Source organism: Asparagus officinalis, chromosome 2 (assembly GCF_001876935.1).
Source record: "Asparagus officinalis chromosome 2, Aspof.V1, whole genome shotgun sequence".
NCBI classification, from domain to species: Eukaryota; Viridiplantae; Streptophyta; class Magnoliopsida; order Asparagales; family Asparagaceae; genus Asparagus; species Asparagus officinalis.
Window position 1 is genome coordinate 70,382,562 of NC_033795.1, and position 18,363 is coordinate 70,400,924.

General features: G+C 35.5%; 1 protein-coding gene across 1 annotated transcript in view; it reads right to left on the reverse strand.

Annotated features, from left to right (window-relative positions):
• Positions 4,515-18,363, reverse strand: part of LOC109831282 (UDP-N-acetylmuramate--L-alanine ligase-like) — a 17,498-nt gene continuing 3,649 nt past the window's right edge. The window contains exons 4-8 of the mRNA XM_020398615.1: positions 17,128-17,216; positions 13,400-13,450; positions 12,853-12,948; positions 9,381-9,457; positions 4,515-4,767 (exon numbers count right to left, since the gene is read on the reverse strand). Of these exons, the coding sequence (XP_020254204.1) occupies positions 4,515-4,767; positions 9,381-9,457; positions 12,853-12,948; positions 13,400-13,450; positions 17,128-17,216 (566 nt within the window). The remainder of the gene's footprint in view (positions 4,768-9,380; positions 9,458-12,852; positions 12,949-13,399; positions 13,451-17,127; positions 17,217-18,363) is intronic.

The following is an 18,363-nucleotide window of genomic DNA, read 5'->3' on the forward strand; positions in this document are numbered from 1 at the left end:
ACATAAGTTGTCTGCAGTACATGTGGAACTTCATTGTTTATGCTTGCTGCTTGAGCTTTCTCTCAGTTTTGTTTTTTGCATCTTGGAATGGGTCTAAATATGTTACATTCTACTCAATTTCATTTGTTGAATATGTGCCATATGTGTCTTACATGTCAGTTTCATTAACTGTAAACTCTAAGAAATGTGAATAGTTTATAATCAAAACTAAACATTCTTGTTTATGCTTGCTACAATTTCAATTTTTTGGTGCAAAAAACAAAAAATGATTCCAGGTACACATTCTCAGTTTTGTGTCAGACATCATAAGTTATTTTCATGTTTACATTTGATATGATCTTTTATGATTTGTTGTTTTAAGACCCAGTAACACATACACATATGAGTTCTGGTTTATTGTTAGATTGTACACATACCCAGTAACACATACACAAATAATGTACAAAACTGACACAAATGTAAGCAAGACCTAGTACATTTGATATGATATGTGTATGTGTTGCTTTTTCTCTCAGTTTTGTTTTTTGCATCTGGGAATGGGTCTAAATATGTAACATTCTACTCAATTGAATTTGTTGAATATGTGCCATATGTGTCTTACATGTCAGTTTCATTAACTGTAAACTCTAAGAAATGTGAATAGTTTATAATCAAAACTAAACATTCTTGTTTATGCTTGCTACAATTTCAATTTTTTGGTGCAAAAAACAAAAAATGATTCCAGGTACACATTCTCAGTTTTGTGTCAGACATCATAAGTTATTTTCATGTTTACATTTGATATGATCTTTTATGATTTGTTGTTTTAAGACCCAGTAACACATACACATATGAGTTCTGGTTTATTGTTAGATTGTGCACATACCCAGTAACACATACCCAGTAACACATACACAAATAATGTACAAAACTAACACAAATGTAAGCAAGACCTAGTACATTTGATATGATATGTGTATGTGTTGCTTTAAACTGACACAAATTCTAATTACTTTTATGCTTACATTTGATATGATCTTTTATGATTTGTTGTTTTAAGACCCATTAACACATACACATGATGTCTGGTTTATTGTTAGATTGTACACATACCCAGTAATACATACCCAGTAACACATACACATATAATGTACAAAACTGACACAAATGTAAGCAAGACCTCGTACATTTGATATGATATGTGTATGTGTTACTTTACATGTGGGTACAAATTCTAATTACTTTTATGCTTACATTTGATATGATCATTTGATATGATTTATTGTTTTAAGACCCTTTTATGCTTACATTTGATATGATCATTTGATATGATTTATTGTTTTAAGACCCAGTAACACATACACATATGATGTCTGACATCCTAATGTACAAAACTATACACATATGATGTCTGACATCCTAATGTACAAAACTGACACAATTGTAAGAAAGACATCATAGTTTTCAAAGTTTGATATGATCTTTTAATACTTACTTTTGATATGTCTTTGTATTTCCAACACAATAGTTTACATAGCATTGTTCAATTGATTAATTTCTTTTAAAATTCTCATTATGATGTAGAATGGCTAAGAAGAACTTCATATCACAATCTCAACCCGAAGGTGGGCAGTCAAGACCTCGTGCTAGGAACTGGACTATAGAGGAAGATAATTGTTTGATGGGAATATTAAAGGAAATGGTCCTTAAAGGAAAGAACAATGGAGGTCATTTCACTACCGAGCAATGGCAAAATGTAACCGATGAGTATAAAGTTAGGACTGGACAAAAGGACAGAGGCAAACTACAAATGCAAAACCGTTATAAAATTTTGAAAAAACAATATTCCCTTAATTTCAAACTTCGAAATAAATTAGGTTGGGGTTGGGATGAAGGTAAAAATATGGTGATTGCACCTACCGCAAAAGATTGGGAGGCACTGATAAAGGTATTATTTAAATTTCTACCAGTAAAGCATTTGAATATTATATAATTAAAACTATGATATATTTATTATGAATTTTCTACCGCAGGAGAATGATGAGTATTTAAGAATTAAGAACAAACCTTTTCCTCAGTTTGATGATATGGATTTTCTATGTGGAGGTAACACATCTAAGGGACGCTGGTGGTTTGGGACTACCGATGACTTCAATGAGCGTGAAGGAAGCACTAGTTCAGATAATGAATTAGATGATATTGAGGGGCCACACAGTAACGAGAGACTTGAGTGAATCAGAGGAGGTACAAGTAGTGGAAGAGACACAAGTTCCTTTTAATGGTACACAACTACTATCACAACCAACACCTACTTCTACTCCAAGCAGAAAGCATCAAGCCCAACCATCAGGTTTAAAGCGTAAGTTTAAAAATATTTCTCGTCATCGATCATCAGGTATTGAAGTTGAAAATAATTTGTCAAAGATGATTGAGCTACAAAAGCAGCGAATTGAAATTACAAAAGAGCTAGTAGATTCCAAGAAAGGAGTGCCCACTGAAATGAAAGAATGGATAAGATAATGAATTTACCAGGTGTAACTAGTGATCTATGTGTGGCAGGAGCAGAAGCTATTAAAAAGAAGGAGAATAGGCATGTCGTTAATATGCTTAATGGTCAAATGCTATTATCATGGCTCAGGAAGCAAATGGATTTACAAAATGCAATGACCAGTTATCCATCGCCTATTTACAATTTCCAACATCAGCCATCTCAAATGCACCAGTTCCAAAATGAGTCTTTTAATTAACCGAGCTGGCAAGGGTTTTCTCAAACTTCTCAGGGTCAATCACGAATGTCACAAGCTCATGAGAGCACCATGCAGGAAATGGGGTCATTTGTCAGCTTACTTAAGGAGAAACAAAACTTTCATCCGAATTGATGCTTTATGTTCAAGTCTCAAGAGTCAAGACTAATCTCCATTTAGTTTAGTAGTATGTTTTCTTGCTTTTAGTTGAAGTTCATGTTCCAAAGAGTGATTTTCTTATTGTCAAACAAATTATGATTTTGAATGTTTAGATTATATCATATGTTGGATTACAATTTGATTACAAAAGAGAGGAAAACGAATTTGGTTTTCCCCTTTGTTTAAAACTGGGTTCTTCTTGGCAGCGATGGAGTGCTTCCTTCGATTGATTGCGTCGAACTTGCTCTCCGTTGACGATCCGACCGTCTTTATCTCGTGGAAACGATGAACTTTCGTGGAAAGTTTTATGAATAACTCTGAATGAGTTTAAGAACTCTGAACGAGTTTGAACTCTGTGAATAGAGTTGTTGGAACCGAAAATTCGGTTAAAGATCAAGCTGTTTTTTCTGTTGTCGAAGAATCCTCTCAGATTTGATCTTCTGAGGTTGATTCAAAAATCCTATCTCCGAGGATTTCGTTGCTGTCGTTGCCGAATCTCCAAACCAGAGTGATTTTGATGATAAAGAATCCAACCTCTGATCTGATTATCAAAAATCCGATCCTCTCACTCTGTCCAGTTTGTTGATATTTTATAGGGGGATAAGGGGTTGTAACTGACCCCTATATCCGCTCCTACGTGGGTGAAAATCCCCTCAGAACGTGGGATAAACGGTTTTGGAACCGTTCGACTCATGTTTGAGTGAGTCAAACGCCCAATCTGGCGTTCAGAACCTCAACTTCGTGTTCTTTGAATTGAGACGCGAAGTTGGGTGTTAGCTGAACACCATTGAACGCGAGGGTCGCTCGCGTTTGGCTTGTGCATTGTCGAACGCGAGGGTCGCCGTTGGTTGAACACCATTGAACGCGAGGGTCGCTCACGTTTGGCTTGTGCATTGTCGACGCGAGGGTCGCTGTTGGTTGAACACCATTGAACGCGAGGGTCGCTCACGTTTGGCTTGTGCATTGACGACGCGAGGGTCGCCTTCATTTCCAACTTGGTGACGCGGGGATGACATCCGCGTTTCAGAAGGAGCCATTTGACTTGTAACTTCTTCTGTAGAGCGTTGCAAGGACCGTTGTTCAATAATCCTAGCTTTAGCTGTTGTGGGGTGTGAAAGCCGTCAGATTGTAACTTTCACTGTAGATTGTGAAGACTGCTGCATAGAGTTTTCATCAATCGTCAGAAGTGTCGTTGAATTGTAACTCTTCTCGATCTATGTGAAAAGCCCTCCATTCGCAACTTTCGTTCACCGACCCGAAAACTATTTGATTGTAGCTTTCGTTGTAGGAGCTAGACGGGAATCAACATCCATAGTGTCTTAAAGATAAATATTCGCCCATAGCTCTCTACCAAGCAACTATTCGACTGTATGTTTCGATCATCGACCCGAAAGCTATTTGATTGTAGCTTTCGTTGTAGGAGCTAGACGGGAATCAACATCCATAGTGTCTTAAAGATGAATATTCGCCCATAGCTCTCTATCAAGCAACTCACCAACTGAACCTCATGAAGCTTAATGTAAATGCTACAGTAAATAAAGCTACTCAAACAAAATTGCTTTATCAAACTTGAACGACTCATCTAGATTGAGTGAACTACTATTAAAAATTAATGTAAAACTATAAGAATGACTAAACATCAGCATAAACATTGCTTTTTTTTAACATTGTGATCCTAATTTCAGAAAGTGTAAGACTCACCAATACATAATCTTGACCCCCATGTGAATTGGGTGTAACTGATGATGCATGCCAATCGTTTTTACTAGAAATTCCGTATGTTGTTATACTGTAGCCAGGTTTCGATGCAAGTGATGTGAGCACCATCTCGCAGTCTGACACACGCTCCTTAATGGATTTGCTCACCAAAGAATATGCACCTGCACTGGACCCCACCTTCTAATGAAGTTCATTAAATGATTATACCTAACTGCATCTAAAGTGAATTTCAAATAATGATTTACCTTATATATAACGATCATTATGCATTAATTCAATGTTGAATCTCATCGGCTTCTACCATTTTTCCAGATGTTATTAAAAAGATGAAATGATGAGGAGAGTAATGGACCGATTATAATCTCACGGGCAAAGGGCCTCTTACTAAAATAAATACAGACTGGTCGACCACCAACAGACTAAGCAGTTAGCTCATTGTTGCCTGGACACCATGATTCTCATTTTCAAGTAAACAATAATTAATAATATTAGATAAAAACAAAGGTTTAATTCGTGTTAGAGGTGCAGTTGTTGTAGCATATTATAGCACTAATGTAACATTACCACAACACAAGTTAGGGAGTGTTGGTTTGGTTGGATACGCGTGAGAATGAAAGTGTGTAAGCCGACAGTCACTTAAGATGGTTACTTTGAGTAAACTGATCCTCGAAAGTAAGAGAGTGGCATTTATAGCAGTTGTAGCATATTATAGCACTAATGTAACATTACCACAACACAAGTTAGGGAGTGTTGGTTTGGTTGGATACGCGTGAGAATGAAAGTGTGTAAGCCGACAGTCACTTAAGATGGTTACTTTGAGTAAACTGATCCTCGAAAGTAAGAGAGTGGCATTTGCCAAGTTGAAGTGAGAAGTAATAGATGGCTCCCTCTTCAAGAAAGTCATAAGTCTGGATGGAAGTTGAAAGTCAGGCTAAAATATCTGAAATAGTAAATGTAAATAGGGGGAGAAATAATAGATGTTATCATAGATATATTACAATATTAATGGCATATATTCTCTCTCCTTTCATTTACCTATCTTCTATTAAGAAAAACAAACAAGTAGTTGCATTTTTTTCTGCTAACTAGGATAAGCAGCAGCCCTTGCAAATGAAAACTACTTTTCATGCTTTAATCACACTATCATCTAACGAAACACATCTTGTTCAAGAATTGGTTTTTTTGGTTTGTGTTTAGGGTCTGCAAAACTTAATTTGGTTATTCAATGGCAGCAACTCAGAAAAATCCTTATGAAATTCGACAGTTTTCTCTGCTATCCTCCATATCAAACTCAAGAATTTACAAGGTACGAAAGCAAGATAAATACAGGATTTGCGATGATATCTTCCATCTCTTCTTCCTTCTCTGTATCAGAAAATGTAAACATAGGATCTGTTGAGGTTCTCAAAGCTTGTTCCTTTTCAGAGTTTTTGTGCATTCTGAAGAAGGCATTTCTTCAAGTAACTTGAAAGAAGAGGTGTATATGGAGCAACCTCCAGATTTGTTTCTCAATGAAAATGTGAAAAAGTATGCAGGTTCTGCAAAGCTATTGATAAACTCGGGTACCTTCTGCAAAGCTATTGATAAACTAGGGTACCTTCTGCAAAACTATTGATAAACTCGGGTACCCTCTCAGCCTGTGTATGTCCCTTTAGTCATTGGTAGACAAGGTTGGATTAAAGTACTATCAGTCAGATTAATTTTTATTTTTGAGATTTCTCTTCATAAGGGGGTTATTTTGGTATTCTATGTTGATGGCAGTGTTGTCATAAATGATGATGTGATGCAGTCTCAATTATATACATAAAATTTTGGGGTGTAAAGATACTTCAACAGTTTAACATTTTGTTTACACTTCTTCTTCCTTCTGTAACCATTAGGCTATACCACAAAAAAGTAATGTTTCGGTGAAGTGGTTCTTTAAGGAATGAAAATTACTAGATAATGCAAGAGATGCAATTAAGTAGCAATTTTATGGCTGAATCAAACATATCATCCAGAAAACCGAGTGATCTTTCTAAGCTCAACAAAGACCACAGGTCTGGACAACTGCTGCAAAACTTCTGAACCAAGCCCTCGGAGTTGCTTCAAGCCATAGATGAATTTTTTTCAACCTGCAAATCTTGCCACACTCCCTGTGCGCAACAAAACTGATGGTTGCTCCATATAAACCTCCTCATCAGGAATGACATTAAGGAAGGCATTCTTAACGTCCAACTGATGTAGTGGCTTGTGATAGCAAGCGGCAAACGAAATAAGAATGCGGATAGTTGTCATCTTAAGTACAGGAGAGAAGATATTGATATAATCAAGGCCATAGATCTAGGAATACCCTTTCGCAACTAGTCGAGCTTTGAGGCGAGCTAGAGAGCCATCTTGCTTTACTTTGACGGTATAAACTCATTTGCAGCCAACCACTTTCTTCCCTACTAGTAGCAAAACAAGATCTCAAGTCTCATTTCACTCTAAGGCTGTCATCTCTCCTTGCATTGTTGATGTCCAACCTGAGTTCGATAGAGATTCTAACAAATTATTGGGAACCGGGTGAGAATCCAAAGAAGATATGAAAGAATAATATAATGGAGATAACGAAGAGTAAGAGACATACTATGTAAGAGGATATCAAGAACAATATCTCTTATCCTTTCGGAGGGGAATGGGAAGATCATCAATAGGCTGAGCATTTGGCTGTATGGTCACATTTTGCCTTGCTAGTATATTAGGCTCTTTGGTGGATTTAGACGATGGCTCAGGTTGCAAAGCAGTACGTCTTATATAAACCTAAACTGATTTCACATACTTGGATGGTAGATCAGTTTGTACAGCAGTCTTCAAAGAAACACTGATAGTGGTTTCCCGAATAATAAGGTAGTCATAATCATCGAGAGGGTCTAAGGAGTTATCAAAGACAACATGTCCTCGTTTGTTCTCAAAGAATGTGACATCGGCTATAACAATATACCGATTCAAGGAGGGACAATAACATTTGTACCCTTTTTAAATCTTAGAATATTCAAGAAAAATACCCTAAAGATATTTCAAATCTAATTTAATCCATTGAGGACATGAGTGTGAATAAAGCATAAGGACCAAGATATCTTAATAGGTAATGGAAAGCATCTTCAGCTGGATATAAAAAGAAGATTAAAGTTTTGTTCTGTAAGACAAATGAGGGTAATCTATTGATTAGATAGCAGGTTCTCAAAAAAGTATCTCCAAAAAATATTTTGGGACTTGACGATGGAATAACAATGTCCTAACAATTTTTAGCAAGTCTTTGTTTTTGTGCTCAGTCACCCCCATTTTGTTGGGTGTGTAAGTACAAGACAACATATTTAAAATTTTATTTTCTTCCAAATAATTTGTGAAAGAGCTATCAAAATATTCGGAAAATGCGAACAATAGTGCGTCATAGCAGTGAATAACGGGCAATTGTGAGCAAATTTTGCTTTTTGACCATTATTTAAAAGCGGTTTGAGGTTTATATTTTAAATTATATCCAACCTGCAACCACTACATCTCACAGCCTCCCATGATTTTCGACATTTTCCCTCAGCACTTCCTCTCACCTTTTCTCGCAGTGAGCTCCTCCTACTACAGTACTCTCATTGCTCAACTCATCTTTTCGAAGAGGACGACTCTTTGACTCCTCCTTCAGTCATCTTCGGTATTATGTGAAGGTTAAATGTCTATTTCATGTTTAGGATCTTTTTAAATCATCAAATATGTACTTTTAGATTTTCTAGATTTTTCTTTAAATTTTCTTATTTTTTTGAAATATGTATATATATTTAAATTAGACCACTATTTGACTCTACGCCTTTTATCTCTATTTTTCCGCAATAACCCTAAATAGCCTTAGCGATGAATCACCGCTACGTGATGCTATTCGCTACGTGATGCTATCCGCTATCAATAACCTTGACGGCTAGGATTTGAAATGGGTACAAGGTGATGGCTAGGGTTTGAGAAGGTGGCGGCTAGGGTTTAGAAAATGGGAGAAATGAGAGAAAGGGTGGCTCCGATGCCATGTTAATGTGAAATCCTACAAAGATCATTAGCACTCTCTTCGATGTTATTAATAGTATTTTAAGAAACAAAGGAGTTTGTCCCTAACCAATGTGGGATTAAACAATAAGGAATAAACAACTCTTTCAAAATATTTTATGTGAGGGCAAAACACACTGCCTCAAATTGACATTAACACTTGAATCATTACTTAATTAGTCACATTGGTAACGTTTCATGATCTAACATGACGTAGTTAGTACCTAATTATTCCAACAAAACTTATTAAGTGATTTTAGTTTTACTATATTGGTTTGTACCAGCCACATGATCAGCAAAAGACAAAGCATTGTTAATTGACTGCTTAAAGTTAGTTGGCCTAGCATGCATAGCAGATCATAAAGTTGTACTTGATTAGCACTGGAGTAAACAATAGTAAACAGCGCTTAACAAACTTATTAAGTGATTCTAGTTGCGGATCACTAGTTATTATATTGATTTAGCACCTGAGCAGACACATGATTACCACTGAACACAACATCGTTAATTGATAGCTTCAAGTTAGTTGGCGTAACAGCCATAGCAAGTAATAAAGTCGTCCTTGGTTATTGGACATAACAATATGTAAATAGTACTTAACCTATGGCTAGTATTTAACTTGTTCTTGCTCATTTCAGTCCTACAAATTTTTAATATCACTTTTTAACTGAATCATCTTGAAACACACACAAGCACAGAAGAGCCATATGATAAAGATAGTAAATCACCAACCTATCTCCACATATTATGAGATGACCGCCAATCTTGACTTTCTGTAAAAACTTCCTAAAGGTATCCAGGACAGCTTCCTGATAAATTTGAAAATTTGTATTAATACGCAATGACAAAAGAATGCTGCTAGCAAAAACATTTAGGAATTGCAAAATAAATAAAAAGATTGAAAAGGAACCATGATATTGCTAAGACAAAATAACAAATAAAAGTTAAGAAACTTGTTAGTTGTACCCTCATCCACTAAAAAATGAAACAACAGAGAGGTAGCCTAAATTTTAATATAAAATGATTTTCCTGCTAATACTCTGACTATCTTAGAAACTCCTTGGGATCAATTAGAGAAGGAAACTTTGGCTGATGGCGGTGAGAAGTTTGGGAGGTTTATAGAAATATTGATCTTTTGTTGACAGCAATTGGTAGTGATCTAGTCTAATGAAGAGACTTAAAAATTCACTAGAATTCAATGCCAAAAAGGGTTGGTATTTAATTTCCATTCTACCTTCACAGTTTCTAAGTTACAGTGTGGTTTGACAATGAGGATATTCTGGGGAAAATGTGGCGCAAATTTCAGTTTGCAGCGTAGCTCTTTGTTGCCTTGGATTTTGTTTTCTCTATTTGGTCCGAAGGGATGGAATAGATGAAAGCAACATCTCAGTGAGGAAGGGACATGTTTTCTCCAGTGATGAGATGAACAACAGTGTGTAGGAGAGGGAGCTATGGCAATAGGAAAGGCGTGAGGTGTAGGCTCAGGACCAAGAAAGAGGCACCCTCATTTCATAATATGTGTTCATGTTGTAATCTCTCAATTTGGCAATATGCTGAAAGAGGAGATAAACCATGAGATATCCAAGACGAGGATAATGGGTCCTTCATACCACTGCTCTCTAGATAGAGAAAAATGTTTACTTGGAGACCATAATTCCTTAATCCTCCTCCATAACCATCGGAGCCTTACCCCAATGCCAAAAACTACCCTCCCTCTCCACCGGAATATACTCCATCACAAGTGTACTCATCCCGAGTACAAATCATTAGTCCCTCCATATTCGCCGGCATACCATATTCCATCAACTTTACTACATAATCCTTATTTAAACGCCATTAAATCCTTCTACCTTCAATCTTGCAATTTAGGTTAAGAAGTCGACAATAAGTTCCACAAGTGAATTTGGATAAAGGATAATGTTATAAACATATGTATATTGTTTTGGCACATCGATCATTTAACATCGTACCATGTTTATTTAATGGAAACATTCCTTTTTTTTCCTTCTTTGCACTTATCCATTTTTGTTCCTATATTGAATGTTATGTAATCTCTATTTGTGTTGTACTTGATAATTGTTAGACTAATGTTTTCTACTTGTGTTGTACTTGATGACTGTAAGACTAATATTCTCTATCTGTATTATACTTGATGATTGTAAGACTAATGTCCATTTAATCCTTTATTTTTGTTGCATGAATGATCTTGTTTTTCCTTTGTGATAATAGTATAATATTTCATTTGAAAGGAGGGCTTTTAGTGTAACTAATGAGGTTGATTGTTAAAACTGATGACATCAATGAAATGTTGCTAGAGATAAAATTTTCTTGGAGATTTTTAATAATGAACAACCAATTGACAAAGAAGATGGTCATGTGGCGACAGGGAGACCTGGTCAGGAAATTCACAGAAGAAGAGCAAGAAATCGAAGGAGGATGTTGGTGCTGAAAAGAGTTACAATAGTATACAAAAAGTAGCTGAGGATGATCTTTAGAATCTTTTGGTTGAGGTTTTGGGTCGAGAATGAACAAATTAACGATGTACACGTATTCCTAATTAATTGTCCAGATAATCTAAGGGGTTTACTTGGATGTTCAATGGAAAAGTGCAAGTGCCTCCATGAGGATGAACAGGGCATCTATGCCACCCCTGACTCCTTATTAGCTTGCTACCTACACATTTTAGCATTATGGTTTATATTTCTTGTTTTCTAAGTTGTCTTAGCTTTTGGAAGATGCATTTTGGGTACATGGTAGCAATAGTAAAGTGTGAGCTTGTCTTTCCCACTTTTTTATTATGGATGGCAATTGCAAACTTGGCTTTGCTAATTTTTGGATGCTTATGGCAAAACTTGGCTGGAAATTGGTGGTTGAATTTTGTTAAGAGCATGTGGTTATTGCATTGAAGTGTTTCATGTTTTGATAGGCTTTATATATTGGAAATGTAATGACTTTTATATTGCGACTTTTCATTAATTTTATATTGTGTGTATTGTGTTGATAAGATTGTGTGTTATTTTGATAAGCTCATGTTATATTATGTTGATATATTTATGTTAAATTATTTTAATAAGCTAGTTGATATTATGTGCTAAATTATTTCCTATGAAGTCTATGGATGTTATTTTGTTTTGAAAAGTAAGCTATTATAAGCTTTGTATATAAGGAATGATGTAATATGTTAATAATAATAATAGTTATTATTATTATTATTATAATGGACAACTAATTTCTAAGTATGGTATTTTTACCCTATTTTCTGATTTATTACTTGAAAAAAAGGTTTTAACAACATGTAAGTTTATTTATGTAAATTTATATATTCTCTTCCCTTCCCTTGCCTTTTCTTTATTTAAACTCCCAAACAAGTAGAATTAAGCACACATTTGTCCCCCTTACTAAACTCTCAAACAACATATTACAAGTTTCCTCCTTTCCTATATCTATCATTTCCCTATTTTATCTTCCACTTCCCTTCCCCTAGTAAACTCCCGAACATAGTGAAAGTGTCCTAAGTTTATGTAGTACCATTTGCTCCAAAAATTTGCAAGTAAAACGATATAGCAAAGCATAAACAAATTGATGACAGATGTTGCAATGACGTTTTCGATCTAAACTAGAGTATAAAGAAAGCCACAACATACCAGAGCTTAAACAAATTGATGACAGATGTTGCCATGATGTGTTCAATCTAAACCAGAGGAAAAAGAAAGTAGGCTGGTTAACATGAGGAAAGGTGAGTGAAGTACTTTGAAAACCCCTAATAACCAAAAATGAATCTTTATAACAGCACTAAAACCATGTTACATTTATCACCTAATAACTTAAGAAACAAAGATGGTTTATGAAAAACACACAAAAAAGTAGAGATAAATGTATATGCAAGCTTTAAATAATGTTGAAAGAGAATGCGAAAATATACACGAAGATACATTTTGTAACACTTGGAAAGTCGTCACACCCTGATGGAAGACAGATTTAGACATGAGCAATAAGAAGTGAGGCTTCAACTAAGCAGAGGCGATTAGTATTGTTGAAACCAGGCACACAATAGATAGAGTGGAGAGAGAAGATTTTTGAAGGCTTCTTGTCATCCCTATTCTAGCCCTAGGAGGAATGGAAATTAAATGCACAAAGTCAAGACCAAAATCAGAACCAGTCATGAGGGTCGCATCCGTGATAATTAAAAGAGTCCAGAAAAAACCTCGTCGTGAAAGATGTCAACATGATCCCACTCCACACTAGTAACCACAGCTACGGAAGGAGACAATCCAAGAAAGCAACAATCATATTCATCTGCCTGCATAGCAAAGAAATAGCAAAAGTATGTGTCCACTGGTTTTCAGAAAGAAGATCATCTAGATATTATAGCACTGGTCAACTAGTTGGAACACTTGGGCATCACAAAACGGTGCTTTTTAGTACAGTAGAACTAAAGAACATGAAAGAAGACAATAAATAATTAAGAAATTAAAAAAGTAACATCAATGAAAATAAAAGGTTTCTCATTTTAACTCTCAAGTTGAGGAATGTGAGGTTTAAGTAAACTTTCATGGAAGTACACGTCAAACAACAGAGATGTTACCCATATTAACAAAGTAGAATTTGCAGATGGCAGATCACCTTTTTCTGTCTAGGGTGGTGTAGGAAAACAAATTACCCAGGGGTTATGAAGTGTGTACAGACGAAGATAACACCTAAAGGATTACAATGAAAAGACTTTTTGTCCCACAAAAGTAATGGAAACATACCTCCAAGACAAAGTTTGGCCCGCTACCAGGAATTATATTCCCTTCTTTAAACTAAAAAAGGTAAATTACAGTTAGAATTAAGTCAAATCAAATAGTAGTAGTAGTAGTAGTAACATTAAAATAAATTCACACTGACTTGTTCATCCAATGAGACAAATGTGAGATGTGCACTTTTGTTAGAATGTCAACAAACAAACGAACATGTATTACCATCAACAGTCTCAAGTTATGATTTTATATTAGATTCCATAAAGGTAGAAATCTCATAAAGGAGAATAATAATTCAAACTACATAACTGCAACAAACAAATACTCTTTCTTATAAAAGAGTTACCCTCAATAAGCCTCATGTTTTCATTCTAAATTAAGGTACAAGGAACCTTGAAAACACAAAGGAAGTTCAATTAAGGACATGACAGGAGGTAGAGGCAGGTCTTACATGATCCAAAGGATACAAAACTACAGATACATATCCTATAGATATAATGTAAAAATTGTAATTCTACTCTCATACTGAAAGAAATTGAACACTAAAAAGTAGAAAGAAAACAAGAGGAAAAATAACTCCAACTAATCAAGATAACATATAGCTAGTAAGAACTAAGAAGTTAACAAACTACACATTTATCTAAATGGTAGAAGACGGAAATGTGAAAAGGAAAAGGCTTATTTGGATATGTAACTCATGTATATCTTAAGTTCATCTTAGGTTCTCAAAGAAAATTTGGATTTGTATGTTTCCTAAAATATATATAGGAACTCAGTCATGTTAGACCTTACGATCATTCTCTCCAAAGCTTTAATGGAACGACAGTTAAGGCGAACCATGGACCTGAGATGACTAAAATATCTGTTGACCAACATGTCTCTTCCATCTCGCTAAAGTAAACCAGCACTTCCTCTTTGCCCTTGTGCTATAAAACTCATGCACAAAAAGTGATGGCATACTGATGGAAGAAATATTGATAAGGGTGGAAAAGAGTATGCTAGAGCTTAAAACGAAAAAGGAATAGTGAAAAGGGAAAAATATCAACCATTGGAGATAAAGAAAGGTTCTAGACAGAAGGATGCGAGGCCCAAGGAAATGGAAAGAAGAAATAAGGGCTGCGAAAGCTTAAAAATGGGAATGGTGTTCTACCTGTTCTGATGGTAAAAGTGTAGGAGTTCAGCATTAACAGAATTATTTACTGCATTAGATGGTTAATCACCACAGTACTCAAAATAGGTGGGTCCACAAAAAAAATTTGTAGGGGACTATTATTTTAATTCTGGACTTAGATGAATATGCTGAAATGTAGCCATTTACATAAAATATGACTACCTATGAGGCTACGACTTTTTACCATATATTAAAAATGAGAATATACAATTATGAGGAAGTGCAGTCAATAATATGCTGAACTATATAAGTATATGTGATTCTTATCACATTTGAGTGGGGCTTGTATTTGAGTTTATGGAGCTTCTGCAACTCCTGGTAATCCTGGAATTTATTCGACAAATGTGCTGCCATTGCAGGATTGAATATGAACTATATCAGGTACTGGGGTGAAAAAACTCTTGAAACAAGTTACAGCTTTTTTCTTGATGACGATGAAGAAAACAATAAGAAAAAGGTGGTGCCACACCAAAAGAGAGAGCTTTTGGGATCACACAAATGTGCTGCAACTGCAGGATAGGATCTGAACTATAAGGCAATTTGCTACACATCAGGTACAAGAAAAGAAAGAAGTGTGGATCCTGTATTTACACATACAGCTACTTCAAAATATGCTGCTTCAGCTGCAGCAATAGGAGCTAAATTATAGCTGCTCATACATCAAAACTAAACAACCGGTAGAGAATTTCCCAGAATATCCGAGGTCTTATACAAACTATGCCATGCCATGCTTATTATTTCCATGCATGATGGATAACACACCTTCTGAAAGTGGATAAGTGATATAAGATTAGTTGTTCCTTCCGTAGCTTACTTTGTTCATACCATTCAAGGTAAGTGAAAATATTTGACATTTAACAAGTAACCCATACATCATCTAAAATAGCTTAGGACGGTACCAACTCGGTGAGTTGACGTAACTCAGCAGACAATTGTAAATTAGGTCACTTTATGGAGCTTTCTTAAAGTCGAGTTCTAACCCGGAGGTTATCCCAATTTCCTCAGCAGAAAAAGGTTGCAGTTTAAACTGGTGGTGATGATGATCAGATATTTAGTAGAGTGAAGTGTGAATTCATTAGACTTCTCTTAACAATACAAGAAATTATATAAACTAATCAAAATTAATAGTTGATACTTATAATATTAATTTCAAATATTAAAATTACTAAACTTATAAATTAAGAAGAGGTATATATTAACTATATTATAGTTCTTACATATGTATGAACAGTGTTTTAAATATCGGCTGAAATGTCGGACATGTCGGCCGATATATCGCATTGAGAGATCGAGCGACACGAATCAGGAGATTTTAAGTCGCATGTCATTTTTCAGGGAGATATCGGATATATCGGCGAAATATTGGCCATGTCGGCCGATTTTTCATGTTTTAAAAATCGGCCAATAAGCCCATTTATCGGTTCAAATGTGTGGGTTTGGTTTGGTTTGGGTTTGGTTTGGGTTCGAAACTCATTTGACCCTTTTATCGGATATAGGAGGTTCTTTTCGAACCCGATAGACACCACCCCGATCATAAGAAAGAAAAGAAAAACCCTAGGGCTCGCGATCTTCGTCGTTTTGCTTTCGTGGTCCTCGGCTTCCCCCCCCCCCCCCCTCCTCCCCCTCTCCCTCTCTCGGTAATGACTTTTTCTGTTTACATTTTTTCACTTAAGCCTCACTGGCCTCTCTCTCTCTCATGACCCATTTTCTGTTTGCATTTTTTTCCAGACTTTCAATTTGTGCTATTGTTGAGTCGATATCTGCTAAGTAAAAGGAATTGTTGACTTTTACTTTTTATATGTCTAGTCTATAAAATTTATAAAGTATGCTTATATTGAATTTAGAAATGCTTAGATTACATTTAGGACATGATACTATACATATGTGCATCACCTGATATGACAATCCGATATTTAGTCCATATCCCCCGATATATCCCCGATTTTCGCTATCCGACATGGATTTCAGCCGTCCGACATGAACCCGACATCCGATATTTAAAACCTTGTGTATGAACATCCTTATATGTAGCACTGTCATATCTGCATATACTTATAACAGATAGCAAACAGAGCTGAAATTAAACAATATTGATTAGGACCTACTATCCGAAATTTGCTTCAAAGGACATAAATCTAAAGTAGATCCGAATTTTTTTGAATATCCATTTACATCTCCAATACATAATTAAGACACAAGTACATTTTAATTAATAAATTATTCCTGTTATTTTAGATTTTTATACAATATGGATTTTATTTCAAATTCAAATTTGGACATCATGGAGCAATAGCATGCTCCATACCAACTTTGTTCACCCTCCTAGTCAGAGGTCATGGACTAATCAGTGCAAAATTCTGTGTGAGCATAACCTCCTTGAATACAGTATTCCACAATTGAGCAGGACCCATGTTAGCTGTGACTGTCTACTGTAATTATAAAGCTACAATATTTAGCTTCACATTGTGTGCTTGCTTAATGCAAGTTCACCACCATTGAAAGAGAAAGATGAAGACCAAATAGTGATGCCTTAATCACTCATTACGACTTATTACAGGCAAAAGAATACCTGTGGCACATTTGCTCCTACTACAGCAATAAGATTGTCCCCCATAGCACTCAAGACGTATGAAAGCATTGCCGCTGTTGTACTCTTTCCTGCAACGTGAGAAAGGTCAGGAATACAACATCAATTTGTATTACAGTAAGATAAATCCACAGCCAATTAGAAGTATTCCAGAATATCAGAAAAATGCAAGAACAAACATCTGTTCTATCAATATTTGTTTGTTAAATAAAACCTACATATGTCCTAGGACTAAATTTCTTTGAATTACAATCACCTCTGTTCTATAAGATCTGCCAGTTCAAAATGCCGGAACTAAGTGTTTAACAGACAAAGGCATCAGTTCTCAGTTCGCAGAGTGTGAAATGTAAAAAAAAAATACTTCATCAAAAATAGATAATTATGTACAGAAGGATCACCTCTAAATTTGCTGTATCCATTTCGGTGTACAACACAAAATACTGTCTATGTTAATGACTTGTTTGGGAAATAGCATTTGCAGATACCAACTTTGCTTGATAAAACAATGGCGAACAATTAAAGTAATTGTATCTAAGAAAGATCCTACTATATATTTAACTTAATATCTAACTATGATGGCAGTTACAAAATACACTCCATTGGGAGACACCAAAAATCTCATGTTTTACGGGAGAACATGAAGAAGACATGTCCAGATCACATCCAGCAAAGGAGAACATGAGGAAGACATGTTCAGATCACATCCGGCACAACTTATAAGGATTTCTCATGCTTGGCGTGAGACCCAAAGCACCTTAAGCAGCCACATACAATAAATTTATACTGGGAAGGTTTTAAGCATGTACAGCACTTTTGATGACATTATTAATCTTGACCATAGCCCAGACAAGGTCAAATTCGAATTTATAAGAATCAAGCGCATGAAATGTTATAATTTGTCGTATATGGAAACAATCCAATGATCACTTACTTTTTCTTATAGTTATTTTCTATCTAAGTTATATCTATTTATCGGAACTAAACATTTTCCATGCAACTTTCAGCTTCAAAGTCTAACAAGTTTCAGCATCCTGTTAAGTCAGCTTTTTAACAGCTTTTACATGCATGATTAAGATGAATCATATAATTCAGGATTTTAGGTTCCTACAGTAGTAGCAAAACATTCAACCTCATCACAAACTTTGAGAACCAAGTGGTTCAATGTTTGAACACCATAGATACACATATTTCCTTCCATTCAGACCTTAAGAACTTGTC